A 15,308-nucleotide genomic window follows, 5' to 3' on the forward strand; every position below is an offset into this window, starting at 1 on the left:
ACTTTACATCAACATAAGCACTCCTGGTGGTGCAAGTAACCAAGTATGCATGCACACGAGTGATATACAAACTTCAGTGCCTGTATGCTGATGAACCTGTGTCGATCAGTTTGTAGTGTCAACATGGCCTAAGGAACTAGGGAAAGGATGTAGATAGCTCTGCAGATTGATAATTGTATATAGAGCCTCTTACCCCTCAGGTTATGTAGCCTGGTCCCTAGTGAATGAAACTGTAACTCTCTGAAGGCTGTTAAGTGAAATGACTGGGTGGATCTCAGTCCAGTTTCTAGTTCCACTTCATTTAAAACCACCATCACAACTGAAAATATTGTTGACAGTCTCCAAGAGAAGAAAGATTTGAGTGGGAGTAGTTCCTGTAGGTGAGGATGGAAGAGGCTGTGGGATGGGGTGGGGTAGAGGACATTTCACAACTGCTCCCCATGCTGCCCCTGGTTTCTGGTGGATCAGCAGACTAGCCTGTGGGCCTGTTAGCGGGCAATTTTCATGAGCACCAAATTTATTTTTAACAGAGGATAAAGAAATAATATGCAACAGTTTTATCCTGGTGATAAATTAGCTCAGCAGTCTGTCCTACACTGTATATCAGTTTGGTTCGGTTTGGTATGGAACCAAGGGGAATACATAGTCATTTGAAAGGTTGAGAGACAAGGAGTTCTGTTACTAGGCTTTTCTTTACTGGCAGGTTTGAAAAAAGTGTCATGCAAACAAATGACCCCCTAAGACTCAACAGCAAAGAACATCCCTTAAACCGGATGTTAGTCCTGTTGTCCCTGCCAAATTTCAAGTCAGAAAATTACATTCTGCCTCCTGAAATTCCCCTGCTGTTTCAATTGTACTATTCTCACACATTTTCTGCCCTAGAGCTGACCTGCCAAATTCCCACCCGTTTGGAGATAATTTAAACCATAGCAAGGAGGTTTATTATAACAATGATACTTTAATGATAGTTATGATGATCGATCTTATTCTCATGATGGATTTTACAATATGTTTCAAGGAAACATTTACATTTTTTATTTATTCATTTGTGTATTTTTAATTTCCCAATTTGGTAGTCCCAACTTGATAACCTTGCCTAACCTGTCGTGTGCAGTGTTTGCTGTGTGCTGGTACACAGCTATCACATCTCCCCTCCCCAAGAGGCGGCAGTGTTGGGTGAAATGATTCCTGTACCAGTTAAGGGATTTGGACCCTAGGTGATGACAGGCACTATAGAAATGACAATTATTCCTACTAAATCACCCCCAGTAACTGTCCAAGGGATTGAGAGGAGCACACAGAAATATGGAATCCTGGCTAATATGACATTATTTAACAGGGAGAGTTATCAAATGTGTCCACAAAATATATAGGGAAGTATATAGTTTCAGTTTGAAAAGTGATTCTTCAGTTACCTTGTCAAAACCCCTGGATGCCAAATTCCATCATAAAGGTGGCTGCATTTCATTGGTGGGCAAAAATTTCTTCCATTTTTTTTCTCAGTTGCCCAGTGAGGCAATGAGCCCACAGATCTCTCATTCCTGGCTTCTATTGCCCAGTGCCTGCCAGGGAAAGTGTCATGCCAGAGACAGTAAGGAAAACATGAGTTTCTACTTCCCTGCCTCCAGTCAACCACTTCGGATAGTAAATTCTCTCTCCCACCTCTCAGTCAATGATCTATAAATAGCCCCCTTTTCTCCCACGTAGGGTAGAGAGGAGCAAGCAGGAGGGGCGATGGGGAAGTATGGGAAAATGGTTGAATGGCTAGGGGAACTTACTGAATTATTGTCATAACGTCGGTATTACTAAACCCCCCAACTGTTAAAAAATCAAGTGTCAGGCCCCAATAAATCACAAGATTACCGTAAAAATCATTATATTTTAAAATGATACATTTGGGATTCTTTGTCCTGTCTTCTGGTTTTTGAACCGTTAGGTGATACTCAGGTCACATTTTCCAGTTTTTCTCTGAATCCATAAGGGCTAGTAACCTAAATTGTTTTAAGGAAACTCAGATTCTCATTACGTCAATGGCTGGAGCTGTAAGAAAACCATCCAAAATGGCAAGACTCATGTAAAATTGTGAGAGCTGGCAACACTGTAACATAACTTAAAGTATATGCATATGATAAGAGACAGGTAAACTTAAAATATGACAAGACTGATAATAATATTTTAAATTAAATAGAAAAATTATAGGGTTAAATATAAATAAAATAACAGAAGAATGAAAAAAGTTAAGAATAATTTACATACATTGCAAGTTGTTTCATGTGGATGGAATGAGTCTATGCAGGTGTAAGGATCTACCCCTGTGGATCATTTTGCAGGATTGTATAAACTAAATACAAAAATGCAAGGTTAAAATAATTGAAAAAGTACCACAAAAGTCAAGGGCTATATATCTTTTTAAATAATTGGACTAAGGCAAATGGTTCAGTGAAAAAGTATTTTAAAATATAAAATTGTTTAATAATGTTACAAATGACATTTTTAAAAATTAAAAACCTAATTAGTGGATAACACAACACAAAAGGCAGGTTAAATATAAAACATATGGAAGAGAAGAATTAAAAATGTCTAGAAAAAGAATATCTCTGGGCTGTGGGTTAAATATAATTTTAAAAATAAAGCTATGAATTTGAGAGGAATGATGGTCCAATTCAATTAGGGTGGATGTGGCCCATTTCCAAGAGTTGACAAGAAGAGGTAAATATCAACAGAGGGAAAATTAGTTTTTGTAGTGACCCAGCCATTCCCAGTCTTTATTCAGGCCTAATTTAATGGTGTAAAGTTTGCAAATTAATTCCAGTTCTGCAGTTACTCGTTGAAGTCTGAAACTGCAGAACTGGAATTAATTTGCAAACTTGACACCATCAAATTAGGCCTGAATAAAGACTGGGAGTGGCTGGGTCACTACAGAAATAATTTTGCCTCTGTTGATATTCACCCCTTCTTGTCAACTCTTGGAAATGGGCCACATCCACCCTAATTGAATTGGCCTTGTTAGCACTGACCCCCTGCTCAGTAAAACAACTCCCACCTGTTCATGTGCTGTGTATTTATACCTGCCTACTGTATTTTCCACTCCATGCATCTGATGAAGTGGGTTATAGCCCATGAAAGCTTATGCCCAAATAAATTTGTTAGTCTCCAAGGTGCCACAAGGACTTCTCATTACTTTTCTCTGAGCAAAGCTTGTACTCCACTATGTCTTCCAGAGAAGTTTGTAGCTCCATCAAATGCACAAGCAGCCATCTGTCTGGGGTTCAACTGACAAGCATTTAACTCTTCTAAGATGTCACAGATGCAGCTAATGTGTCTTCTATAACCTGAACATTTAGAATGCATCTACTGGCCTACCATGGACATCAAGATAACATATGCAATGACTTAATACTTGATGCCTATTTGCATTGGAGCTTCATCAGCCATGTATGCATATATTTTGAATATGGTAAGAGAGTTCTTCACTTTTTCAATGGCTGAGTCTTTCACTGTTGCACTGCATGCTTCTAGAGAATCAGTTGAGTTTTTTTCAGAAAGGTAGCGAGCATTTGCCAGTCTTGTTCAAAACCAATGTCCAACTTCAGGATTAACAAGTGACAGTGCGCTTAATATTGGCCTCCAGTTTGTAGTGTGTGGTATCTCTTACTTAAATAGAAAGTATGGTGCAACAGCCATTCACATAAACTGAGTTGTGTCTCCACATTCTTAACAGCCTCATTAAGTTCTTCTAAAATTGGCTTTGATAGTGACTGGCTTATAAGGCTTTCTGCAAGTTGATGCAGTCCAGAGGCATGGTGTTTTGCAGCCTTTTCATATAGGTTGTCAATATTGGCTTAGCTGATCAGTCTGGCAAACCAAGCTCCTCCATTTTTACTATATAAATCCATGATATGCCCACATCTTGAATACTACATGCAGTTCTGGTCACCCCATCTCAAAAAAGATATACTGGAATTGGAAAAGGTACAGAGAAGGGCAACAAAAATTATTAGGGGTATGGAACAGATTCTGTAGGAGAAGAGATTAAAAAGACTGGGACTTTTCAGCTTGGAAGAAGAGATGACTAAGAGGGGATACGACAGAAGCTTATAAAATCTTGACTGGTGTGGAGAAAATGAATAAGGAAGTGTCATTTACCCCTTCACTTAACACAAGAACCAGGGGTCAATCAATGAAATTAACAGGCAGTAAGTTTAAAACAAACAAAAGGAAGTATTTCTTCACACAACACACTGTCACCCATGGAACTTTTTGCCAGGGATGTTGTGAAGGACAACATTATAACAGGGTTCAAAAAAGAAATAGATAAGTTCATGGAGGTTAGGTCCATCAATGGCTATTAGCCAGGATGGGCAGGGATGCAACACCATGCTCTGAGTGTCCCTAGCCTCTGTTCGCCAGAAGCCGGGAGTGGATGACAAGGGACGGATCTCTCGATGATTCTGTGAAAGTAGAATGAATTATATTGAAATTATAATTCATTAAAGAAATGCTGCTTGAAAGATTTGTTGAAATATAGTTGTCAGGAAGAGAAACCTTAAGGAGTGTGAGACAATGGATCCTCAAACTAATTAACTTAGAGCTCCTACTGAGCTAGGAGATTGGTAAACGTTAGTATGCAAATAAGATATGTATGTATATTTGTCAGTTTCTGCTTCCTTTTGTCTCCTATGTTGGATTGGCTTTGGCTTGTCTGTATAAATGGGTTGGCTTGAGCTTTTTGCAGGAGGCTCACATATATCTGGGTGCATTGGCAAAGCGATTTGCTAATAAACAGGGTGGTCTGACAAATTCAGTGAGTCTTGAATCTGACTTTGACAATTCCCTGTACTGTTCATTCCCTTTGAAGCACCTGGAATAGTCACTGTCGCAAGACAGGATACTAGGATAGACGGACCATTGGTCTGATTCAATATGGCTGTTCTTACATAAACATAATTATAATAAACAAGTTTAGTACAGAAACTCCCCAAGATAATGACCTCTTGAGGTAGCGATGTTGTGAAATAACAACCTTGGCAAATAATGCATTTTAAAAATCTTGGCCTACTAGGAAATGTATTTATATAAGTTTCACAGTCACAAATCTAACATTCTGTAGTGAAGTCAATAAAACATAGTCCAATGCTCTGGCCACTCCGTCCCCAATGGCCGTGCACTGTCACCTTCTGCTGCCACCTGCTACTGTAACCTCTGTGAGATGGTCTCTCACGGTTCCACCCAGCTCTCAGTGATTTCAGCTCTCAAGGGGGGAACTTCACTGCTAGCAAAAGCTAGGTTGTCTCTTCCACAGAAACACTATCCCACAGCAGGTCTAAGCACTTAGACCTGATTATCAGGGATTTCAACTAGTGGTCATTTTTAAAGCCTAATCAGCTCTCTCTCTAAACAGGAGAGAGAAGCAGGTCAAATAGTGCCTGTGACTCTTAGGCAGAGCTCCCACCACCAAGCAAAACATGTGTGCCCCATCACTCTCTCTTGTCACTAGGCTGTAGCATCCAAACCTTCTGCGTAGGGAGTGCAGTTCAGTTGAAGATGACCAGAGCTGAATTTGTAACAAAAGAGGTGCCAGGGCTCAAGCAAGTTTATTACTTTCGTAACGGATATGACAAGCCCACAGGTTCCAGGGCTATGAACTGGGGAGCCTAGAGCTACTGGAGCTCAGCCCTGGCAAGCCCTCGCACAAATTAAGCATGAGGGAGATCCCCTCATTCCAGCAGGCTAAGTACAGTTCTGCTGCCCCTTACGTATACAATAAGGATAACAACATTTCATAACCCTCACATTTAATACTTAAGTGATTTATAACCCAACACCAGCCAAAACTGATCACTTGGGCAGCACAGCTCGGTCTCCCGGATAGCTAGGCAAAGTAGGTGTGTTCATGCAAATACAGTCTGGTCCACCCACCCCTGGCTCATCAGTAGCTGTCAGGGGAGAGCTCATTCAGACATTGCTTATCAATAATAATTTGACAGTATTAGGTAGGCCAATGCAGCCAAAACAAATGTGCCAACATTGTCATAAATAACAGCTGTGTGAGGAAGCTAGTCTTTGTTCATACTTTTCATACCCATTCTGCTTCCCCAAATACAAGTATTTTCTCATATCCTGTACATGCTTTTAAAGCCTGTATTAGTTTCAATCTCAATTCAAATGTACAACCAACCACTAAATTTGCAACACTGCGTGCAACTGCGCTTGGGGAAACCCTTGGGTGTAACTTTCAGGGAACCAGCCCCGGCTCACACTCACAACCTAGCAATGCAGCTACACCCGCCCCCGTCGCCCACCCTCCCTGGGGAGGAAAAACCTGTTCTAAGCGTGAGGGAAGTGCGGATGACGTCACCACGGCACCGGAAGAGCCGGAGCGCCTCGCGGCCGGTATACCTCCGCCCCGGGGCTCGAGGCGGCCGCTGATAGGGGGACATGCTGCTCGTGCCAGCCCCCGCAGAGGGGGCAGCGCCTGAGGCGTGTGAGATGAGCGCCAACGCCTACGCGCGGAGCGGCGCCAGAGAGCGAGGGCAGCGAGCGCCGTGGGCTACTGACGGCCCAAGCAGGGAAGGCGGCGGCGGCGGCGGCGGGCGCAGCAAGTGACTGTGCCGGAATGGCCCAGCAGCAGCCAGGCCCGGGGAGCTCCCCGCAGCCCGCTTACCTCCACACCCTACCTGCCTGCGTGCTGGAGGAGTTCTGCCAGAAGATGGACTGCCTGAACGACTACGACTGGATGCGCTTCGGTGAGAGCGGGGAGCTGAGAGGGGAAGGGGCGGAGGGTTTGCTGACAAGGAGCGAGGCAGGCAGGGGTCGTGACAGGAGTAAGGGCCGATGGCTGGAGACAAGCCCCGGCAGTGAACTCTCCGCTTTCTAAGATGGGGTCACACGGAGAATTCCTCACAGAGGCACTTTCTGGTGCTCTCTAAAGACCAGATGCTGTAGGTGGAGGGCTCAGGGCTTCCCCTGCATATGGATCCATTAGCGGGATCAAGGTGTAAATAACTTAGTGGTGGCTGAACCTCCATTCTATTCAGATAAGCACAGAAATACTTAGGATACTTAAAAAGAAAAGGAGTACTTGTGGCACCTTAGAGACTAACCAATTTATTTGAGCATAAGCTTTCGTGAGCTACAGCTCACTTCATCAGATGCATTCAGTGGAAAATACAGTGGGGAGATTTTATATACACAGAGAACCTGAAACAATGGGTGTTACCATACACACTATAAGGAGAGTGATCAGGTAAGGTGAGCTATTGCCAGTGGGGGAGGGAAGGAGGAACCTTATTTTATATCTTTTGATTTCACCTACCACTTTCCTTACAATTCTTACGACATTTTCTCTACTGAAATTATTATTTATTCAGTGCCAGAGGTGTGCATGGACCCTTAGAGAGACAGGCATACCCAGATTATCCCATTCCTGGATATTCACATTTCAAATTATCTGACATTTGTTAGTTCCCCAAATCCACATTTTGTCTTGAAAGAGAAAATCGTTTATCCCAAACCCCAAGAGTCTGAAGGTCAAAGAAGAACAGGTCCCTGCAGCTTGGAGTGTAAATTAAAGAAACACAGTGAACAATGAGAAAAGGAGTACTTGTGGCATGTTAGAGACTAACCAATTTATTTGAGCATAAACTTTCGTGAGCTACAGCTCACTTCATTGGGTGCAATGACAGACCATTGAGAAAGGACAAAGGGTGCAGTAATAGAGGATCATGAACTAAATTCCATCCCAGCTGTAACTCCATTGGGCCAAATTAAGGGGAAATATGTAAGCAGAGAAATTTAAACTCCCTGACACTAATTTATCAAGTGTAAGGGAGTCTAACACATTACGTACACTGGGGATTTGCCCCAGCTGCAGCCATTGATGACCACAAAACAGCATAGCTGCCCTGGTGAAAAATCCTAGGGTAGACGGGCAAAGTCATCGTAAATTGCAATTTCCACTTACAGTACAGTTTATTCCAGCTTCACACTGGAGTCAACTGTACCAGTGCAAATTAAGACTTTCTACACCAGGGAGTTACATTGTGGCAGGTACACCAGTGGCTGACCAAAGACTGAAATCCCCAGTGTAAACAAAGCCTAAGTTAGTGTAGTTTACACACCAAGAAGTCAGAAGATGTAAGACCAGGTACACTGGAGCTACTTCAGTTTGCACCTTCTTGTATCCTTCTGTTTGTTTTTCTTGCTCCACTCCTCTCTTCTGACCCCTTAGTTACATCAGTGCAGACTCACTTACGCTGGGGCTTAGTTAGTCAAATTCAGAGATATGGGTAAAAGGGATGAGAGTTACATATTGGTAAGTGGATGAGTTCAAAGGAGTCTAGAAGGAGGCTAAGTTGGTGTATGTTCATGTTGAGGAAGCTACAGGAAAGTGTAAGGCCAAATCTATACTACAGAGTTTTGTCTGAATAGCTATATTGTTTAGAGATGTGAAAAAACCACACCCCTTAGCCAACATAGGCCTGATCTACACTACAGAGTTAGGTTAACGTAAGCTGTCCTGCGTTGACCTAACTATGTAAGTGTCTACACTAACATTTTGTTCCCACTGATCGTTGGGGCTGACCACAAGTTACCTTGGGCTGTTGCTACAGAATGGTTTGGGGGGAACTAGTAGTGAACTGGCTTTAACCAGCCAGGCTGGCTTGCAGCCACTTGACTGGATAAACAAGTGAAGAGATAAGCAAGGCCCAAGACTGTGAAGTGTGGGAATAGAGAGCAGCAGTGTTTCCTGCCAGAGCCTGCTTGTGGGTGAATACACCCCCTCTCCCCCTTAGAAGGAGATGATGATTAAAAACTGCTATGAGGATTGCTTTAGATGAATAGTCTCACCTGCGGACCCTGCCTTGTGGGTGTCCAGGAATTCCCCACGCTGGAGCAGCGCCTACTACAAGCCCTCAGGGACAAGGCTGGAGGGTCCGGGACTGTCCATAGCAGAAGGGGCGTAAGCATTGATTCTTGCTTACTGGAAAGCATGTATTTAGCAATGCGTGAAGGCTGGGAAGCTTATTATACTTTGGCAATAAAACCGGTTATACTTATGCACCTGGTGTGGCTTAATTAACTGTATCCGAGCCTCCCCCTCCCCTTTGGCTCAACACTGATGTAAGTGCCCCACTATGACAACTTAATAACTCCACCTCCAGGAGAGGTGTAGAGTCAGCGTTGATGTAGTTAGGTCAGTGCAGTGTCAGTGTAGACACTGCATTGTTTACGTCGACTGTTACTGGCTTTCAGAAGCTGTCCCACAATGCCCCACTGACACTACACGCGCTCCTGGTGAGGAGGCACACCACTGACACAAGGATTGTAGTGTGAACATACAAAAATGATTTAATTATTGCAGCGGGTATATGCCAAAGTAACTTATGTCGACATAATTTTGTAGTGTAGACATAACTATGCCAGAAAACCCCTCTGTATAGATGCAGCTACACCAACAGAAAAGTGCTTCTATGGGCGTAGCTAATGTCACTTGGGGATGCAGTGTTCCTATGCTGACAAAAAAAACACCTTCTGTTGACGTAAACTGTTTGCACTAGGAGGCTCTGCCATTATAGTTATATCAGCAAAGCATTTGTAGCGTATGGCATGTCTACACTATGGGAACTATAGTAATACAGCTGCAGTGCCTATAGTGTAGATGCTTCCTACAGCAACGGAACAGGTTTTTCCATCTAAATACGTAATCCACCTCCCCGAGTGGTTGTTGTGAGGCTGATGAAAGAATTTTTCCATCAACCTAGCTGCATCTACACCAAGGGTTAGGTTTGCTTAACTATGGTCCTCAGGGGTGTGAATTTTTCATGCCCCGAGAGAGATAGTTAGGTTGATCTAAAGTTTAATTGTAGACCAGAGTATAGAAAAGGACTAAATTACAGTAATGGACATTTAGCACCTCTTACTCCAGGGAACCGATTTTTCTTGAGACTCGCATTATGATCTTCTTTATTCCTAATTTATTGTGTACCTATTTTTTCAGTTGTTGTGCAAATGTAAACTAAATGAGCATATGCAATAGGCTCAGACTTCCCCCGCTTGTGTTTTTCTTCCACTTTTTATAAGAGAAATATCCCTTCTTTACCTTTAGCCTCCTATGTGATAACTGATCAGACAGAGCTGCGGAAAATCAAGTGCATGGAGAAGACAGGAATCAGCATAACGAGAGAACTCATGTGGTGGTGGGGAGTGAGGCTAGCAACAGTCCAACAGTTACTAGAACTTCTCCAAGGACTGCAGCTCTACCAAGCAGCACAAGTGATTCTGGAGTGTGAGTAGATGATCTTTTTCCCTGAGAGGAACTTATTGTATTTTATATTAGGCAACGTAAACCCTAGCACTACAGCTGCGCCACCCAGAGCACCAAGACAGCCAGCCGTGCCACCTGGCTGGAGCCAGCCATGCCACTGCGCAGCAGAGAGCACCAGCTCAGGCTGCAGCTCTGCAGCTGCGCTGCCTGGCAAGAGCTCGCAACCCCAGCTGGCAGCACAGTGAGCTGAGACTGCAGGGGAGGGGGAACAGAAGGGCAGGGGCCGGGGGCTAGCCTCCAGGGCCAGGAGCTCAGGGTCTGGGCAGGAGGGTCTCGTGGGCCGGATGTGGCCCGCGGGCCGTAGTTTGCCCACCTCTGTCTTAGCACCATCTCTCTCTAAATAGTCCTAGTCTTTTTTCTGTGTCTCCAGATGAAGGCCTCTAATAATTTTTATCACCTGTCTGTGAACAGCCTCTGTTTCTGCTATATCACTTTAGATATAGGGTGCCTAGAATTTGAACAAACCATTGACTTATAAAAAGGCATTATGAAATAATACCATAGCTTTCAATACCTGATGTATCCAAGTTATGTTTGTGTTTCTGACTACACATTGAGGAGACCTTTACAGATATTCGCCACCTTATACCCATAGTGTCCATGTAAGAAACTGTCCCTGTTTTAGAGATGGTAAAACTGATGTACAGGGAGGTTAAGTGATTTGCCCCAAATTGCACAGGGAAAAACTGAGCCAGAATAAGCTCCCAATTTCTAATCCCATGCTAAATCCAATGGGCCATGTTGCCTTTGCATTTTGATGCCCTGGTCATAGGTGAATGTCTACTCTTAGTGTCAGCAGGTTTTATCCTTATCTGTCCAAGGAAGAACTGATCTTATCAATTAGAGATGAACCAAAACTCAGATCCAAACATCACTCAAGTAAGTTGCTGGAATGAAGTATGCTCTGCAACAAACAGAAGGCACTCAGCATTTAGCAGGACAGGGGCCTGGGATAACAAACTTGTCTCTGGCTGTTTCTTGATGCCAGTCAGACTGGTATCAAGGCCTTAACGCTAGACACTGGATGTCAGTTTATTTATGGCAAATCAGAGGAATGTTGATCCTGTCCTTGGCAAATAATGGTCATACCCAGCACATCCATAGCGCTTCGCAAATATTGACTACACCCTAGTGAATCAGCTATCTAAGTTCCTCAGATAAATTACCAGGGTTTCAGGTACTTGGAGGCTGAGTTAATACTGTAGTAGACAAAATAATAGCTGGCTTGAGGAGATTGAAACATACACGTTAAACAGCCTACAGACATTCTGTTTTAGTTGTCCTTGAAAATGCAATTTTACTCTTAAGTGACTAAGGGCCAAAAATCTCACCTTCCTTAATCAAGCAAAATTACCATTGATTTCAGAAGGAGTTTTGCTCAATTAACATCATTGGGCCAATGCAAAAATGGCACCTTCTTACTTAATAGATATACCCCCAGTCTGAATTCAGGATCACATCTACTCTTTGTAAGAGAAAGAAACCTTACTCTTATCCACCCTGTAGAACCAATGGAGCTATGGGAAAATGAGCTGGTATCTATTCTGATTTGCATGTCAGTAACACAGGTTCTAAACTAAGGTCTTGTCTACACTAGCACTTTTGTTGGTTAGGGGTGTGAAAACACCCCACCCCTGACCAACATAAATTCACCAACAAAAGCGCCAGTGTGGACAGCGCTTTGTCAGCAGGAGACACTATCCTACTGACATAGCTACCACTGCTCATTGGGGGTGTATAATTACGCCGGCAGGAGAGCTCTAGCAGCAGGCTGCACTGGAGGCTTTGCAGCTGTTTAACTGCAGCGGTACACCTGTGCACCTGTAAGGTCTGTAGTGTAGACATAGCCTAAGGTTGCAGGTCTAGCTGTTAGAAAAAAAAATCTTCTTTCTTTATAAATGAAGCAAATTTGATTTGGACGTCACTAAGACAATAAATGTGGAATCCCCCAATAGTGTTTTTAAAGTCACTTTTCACACAGTCACACTTTAAACTCTAATTAGAAGCAGCCATTAAAACACTATACTCCACCCCCTCCCCACAAAGGAATCCTGGATCCACCTTTGGTTTTGTGCTTGCTCAGTGCAGGGTGTTCCTGGCATTTCTGAGTAATCCTGTTATGTATACCATGCTGTAATGATTTCAGAGAGAAAATCAGCTGCATTCTTTCCTTTGGAGAAAGCAGTTTGGAACCGGACACAAAAATCTCTCCTCGCTTTCTTTAATTACATGCAAGGAACAGCAATTTGCAATTTTATCTTTTCCAGGAAGTCTGTTACTCAGCTAGGTGCGATGTCTTTTCTGTGGCAGAGGAATTTAATCGTTACCAGGCTTTCAAAAGTTGCATTCAAAGATTTTAGGGAAATGAATTTTAATAACACCTGAAATGATATCATCACTTTTGCCCCAGGGTAGAGAGATCTGGCAGTCTCCAGCAAAGCCTTCTATAAACAGCTGGATGACCTCAGTGTGACTCCTACTCACTCAGCGCAGGGGGTACTCCTTTATTTAATCTCACTGCACAGTAGTTTACAGACTACATGGCTGAAAGCCAGCTACAGTAATCTTCAGAGCAACTACGCAGCAACCCAGATGCTGCATAGTAAATTTCACTTGTTAGTTAAGTCTGCTCTAATATTTGAAAATGGAAAGGGATCCTGGGTAAAATGTTGAGATTCTGTTTTTACTCAAAAACAACTCAACCCTTACTCTGGCAAAACTTCCACTAGTCAAGGAAAGCTTTGCCTCAGCAAGGACCAAGTAAAATTCCTATCAATGACTACACAAGGTATAAGGTAATGGAGAAACAGTCCTCCATATGGCAATTGTCTCCAGCAGCAGCAGACTCCCGAAGTACACAGAAAACATAATCTCAGCTACATAGTGACATCAACCCATTCTTTCTGGATAATGATTGTTCTTCTTGTATGTATCCATGTTACAGCACTTTCTGTAACATGCAGCAGCAGAATCCCAAGCATCCAGCTCCCTGATTAGGTACAGCTCCTTCCTATCTGACATCAGTCTCTTCCGATGTGAGTGGCTTTCCTCATCACACCCTGCTTCTATGATCCTCTGTCTCTGTGAAAGTTTTTGAGCTTACTGAAAGATTTTTGGGATAAGCAGGACTGTTCTGTACTCAGCAAACACCAGCAAGTCCAGGGGTTTTCCCTGTTAAAAATAGTATCTAAACAACTTCTTTCCAAATCAGAGGGGAGTAAAATCTGCCTGTAAGCTCTGCTGTAAAACTTGACTACTAGAATGAATTTGTCCAATGCAGCCACTCTCATGGAAGTAAAGAGGAATCTTTCCATTGAGTTTCCTGGGAACTGGATCAGGCCTTAGAGGAAAGCAAAGCTTGAGCAGTTTGAGTGAGATTATTGGAGCACAATGAACTAGGAGTGGCATGTGGGAGGGGAGTAGCTGATTGGGGTCATAAAAGCCAGGAAAGTCAGACAGTGGACTACTTTAGAAAAAAGTAATTAACTACACTGCCTTCCTGCCCTAGTTGGGTTGGGGCCAGTATCTCAATCTGAATTCAGGTGGATGGAATTCATACCTAGCTTGAGAGCCAAATTTCACAAATGATAATAGGTCAGCCCAAAATCCAAGATGTGAGGAGACATGCATTCGGGGGGAGGTGGCAAACTTGGAATCCAGAATTGAACCTCATGGCTCAGGATCATAGCTGTTCTGCCATAATCACTAAAGAAAATGGTGTAATGATCGATGGCCTTCTGATTAAGGCACTGGAGTAGAAGTCCAGAGATCTGCATTCAGCCTGCGATCAGCTATACTACTGATTTCCTGTCTGAGCTTGTGCAAATTGCTGCTCTGTATATGGAAAAATAGGGATGATGATAATAATGAACGGCTTTGTGGGGCATGTAGTAAGACTACATTTATTAATGTTCTATCTAAGATACTTATATGGTCCCCATCACCGTAATATCTGAGTGGCTTACAATCTTTAATGTAGTTATCCACGCAATACTCCTGTGGCATAAGGATTATTCTCTCCATTTAACAGATGGGGAACTGAAGTACAGAGAGACATAGGGTATGTCTGTACACCAAAATAACCCTGTGGCAGCAAGTCTCAGAGCCCAGGTCTACAGACCTGGACTCATGTTACAAACAGCTGTGTAGACATTCCAGCTTGGGCACTGAAGCCCATGTGGGGGGGAGGGTGAGTTTCAGAGCCCAAGCAGCTATGTGGCTATTTTTAGCACCACAGCACAGACCCCAGTCTGCAGACCCAGGCTCTGAGACTTGCTGCGGTGGGAGTGGGGTTTTTTTGTTTGTTTGTTTTTTTTTTGCTGTGTGTGGATATACCCTAAACGACTTGCCCAAAGTAACATAGAAAGTCTCTGGCCATGGAGGGAACTGAACCCGGGTCTCCGAAATACTAGGTTTGTGCCCTAGGCACTGGACCATTCTGCCAGTCTCATCCTTCCTCTTTGTGAGGTTTTCACATATATAGTGATGTGGGGCTACTAAGCAGATAAAGCCTTATTTAACAATTAATTATGGGTAATTTTTTTTGAAGTGACTAAGGGTATGTCTGCACAGCCGACGTTAAAGTGCTGTCATGGCTGTGTAGTTGCCGCAGCTCTCCCAGCACTGTATTCTCCATGAGGGGAATAGCTCCCAGCGCTGGGAGCGCGTCTCCCAGTGCTGTAGCACTGTCTACACTGCCACTTTACAGCGCTGAAACTTGCATTACTCAGGGGTGTGTGTTTTCATACCCCTGAGCTAAGAAAGTTTCAGTGCTGTAAGTGGCAGTATAGATAAGGCCTAAGGCTCATTTTCAAAAGTTATAAAACATAATAAATAAGAGGAACCATATTCTCCTGCATTGCTTAATAGCTAGAAACTGATCATTTTAGTGGCAGTTTAAAAAAAACACTGAACTAGTTTGTCCTGTGATCTCTTGGCTCTACTGTAATTGGTCATGTGCAAGACTCAGGTTTCATTTCCA

At 43.2% G+C, this 15,308-nt stretch overlaps 1 protein-coding gene and 1 long non-coding RNA gene across 2 annotated transcripts in view; one reads left to right on the forward strand and one right to left on the reverse strand.

The window, feature by feature from the left end:
• Nucleotides 1-1,901: 1,901 nt before the first annotated feature.
• On the reverse strand, nt 1,902-6,416 carry LOC144267285 (uncharacterized). Its single transcript, XR_013346578.1, has 3 exons — nt 6,323-6,416; nt 2,257-2,341; nt 1,902-2,040 (listed from the first exon to the last, which is right to left on the reverse strand). It is a non-coding gene; the product is annotated as an uncharacterized LOC144267285 (long non-coding RNA).
• IRAK2 (interleukin 1 receptor associated kinase 2) overlaps nt 6,397-15,308 on the forward strand; it is a 32,420-nt gene continuing 23,508 nt past the window's right edge. Inside the window, exons 1-2 of the mRNA XM_077821103.1 lie at nt 6,397-6,746; nt 10,109-10,288. Of these exons, the coding sequence (XP_077677229.1) occupies nt 6,617-6,746; nt 10,109-10,288 (310 nt within the window). The 5' untranslated portion in view covers nt 6,397-6,616. The remainder of the gene's footprint in view (nt 6,747-10,108; nt 10,289-15,308) is intronic.

The sequence above is a fragment of the Eretmochelys imbricata genome, chromosome 7, assembly GCF_965152235.1.
Source record: "Eretmochelys imbricata isolate rEreImb1 chromosome 7, rEreImb1.hap1, whole genome shotgun sequence".
NCBI classification, from domain to species: Eukaryota; Metazoa; Chordata; order Testudines; family Cheloniidae; genus Eretmochelys; species Eretmochelys imbricata.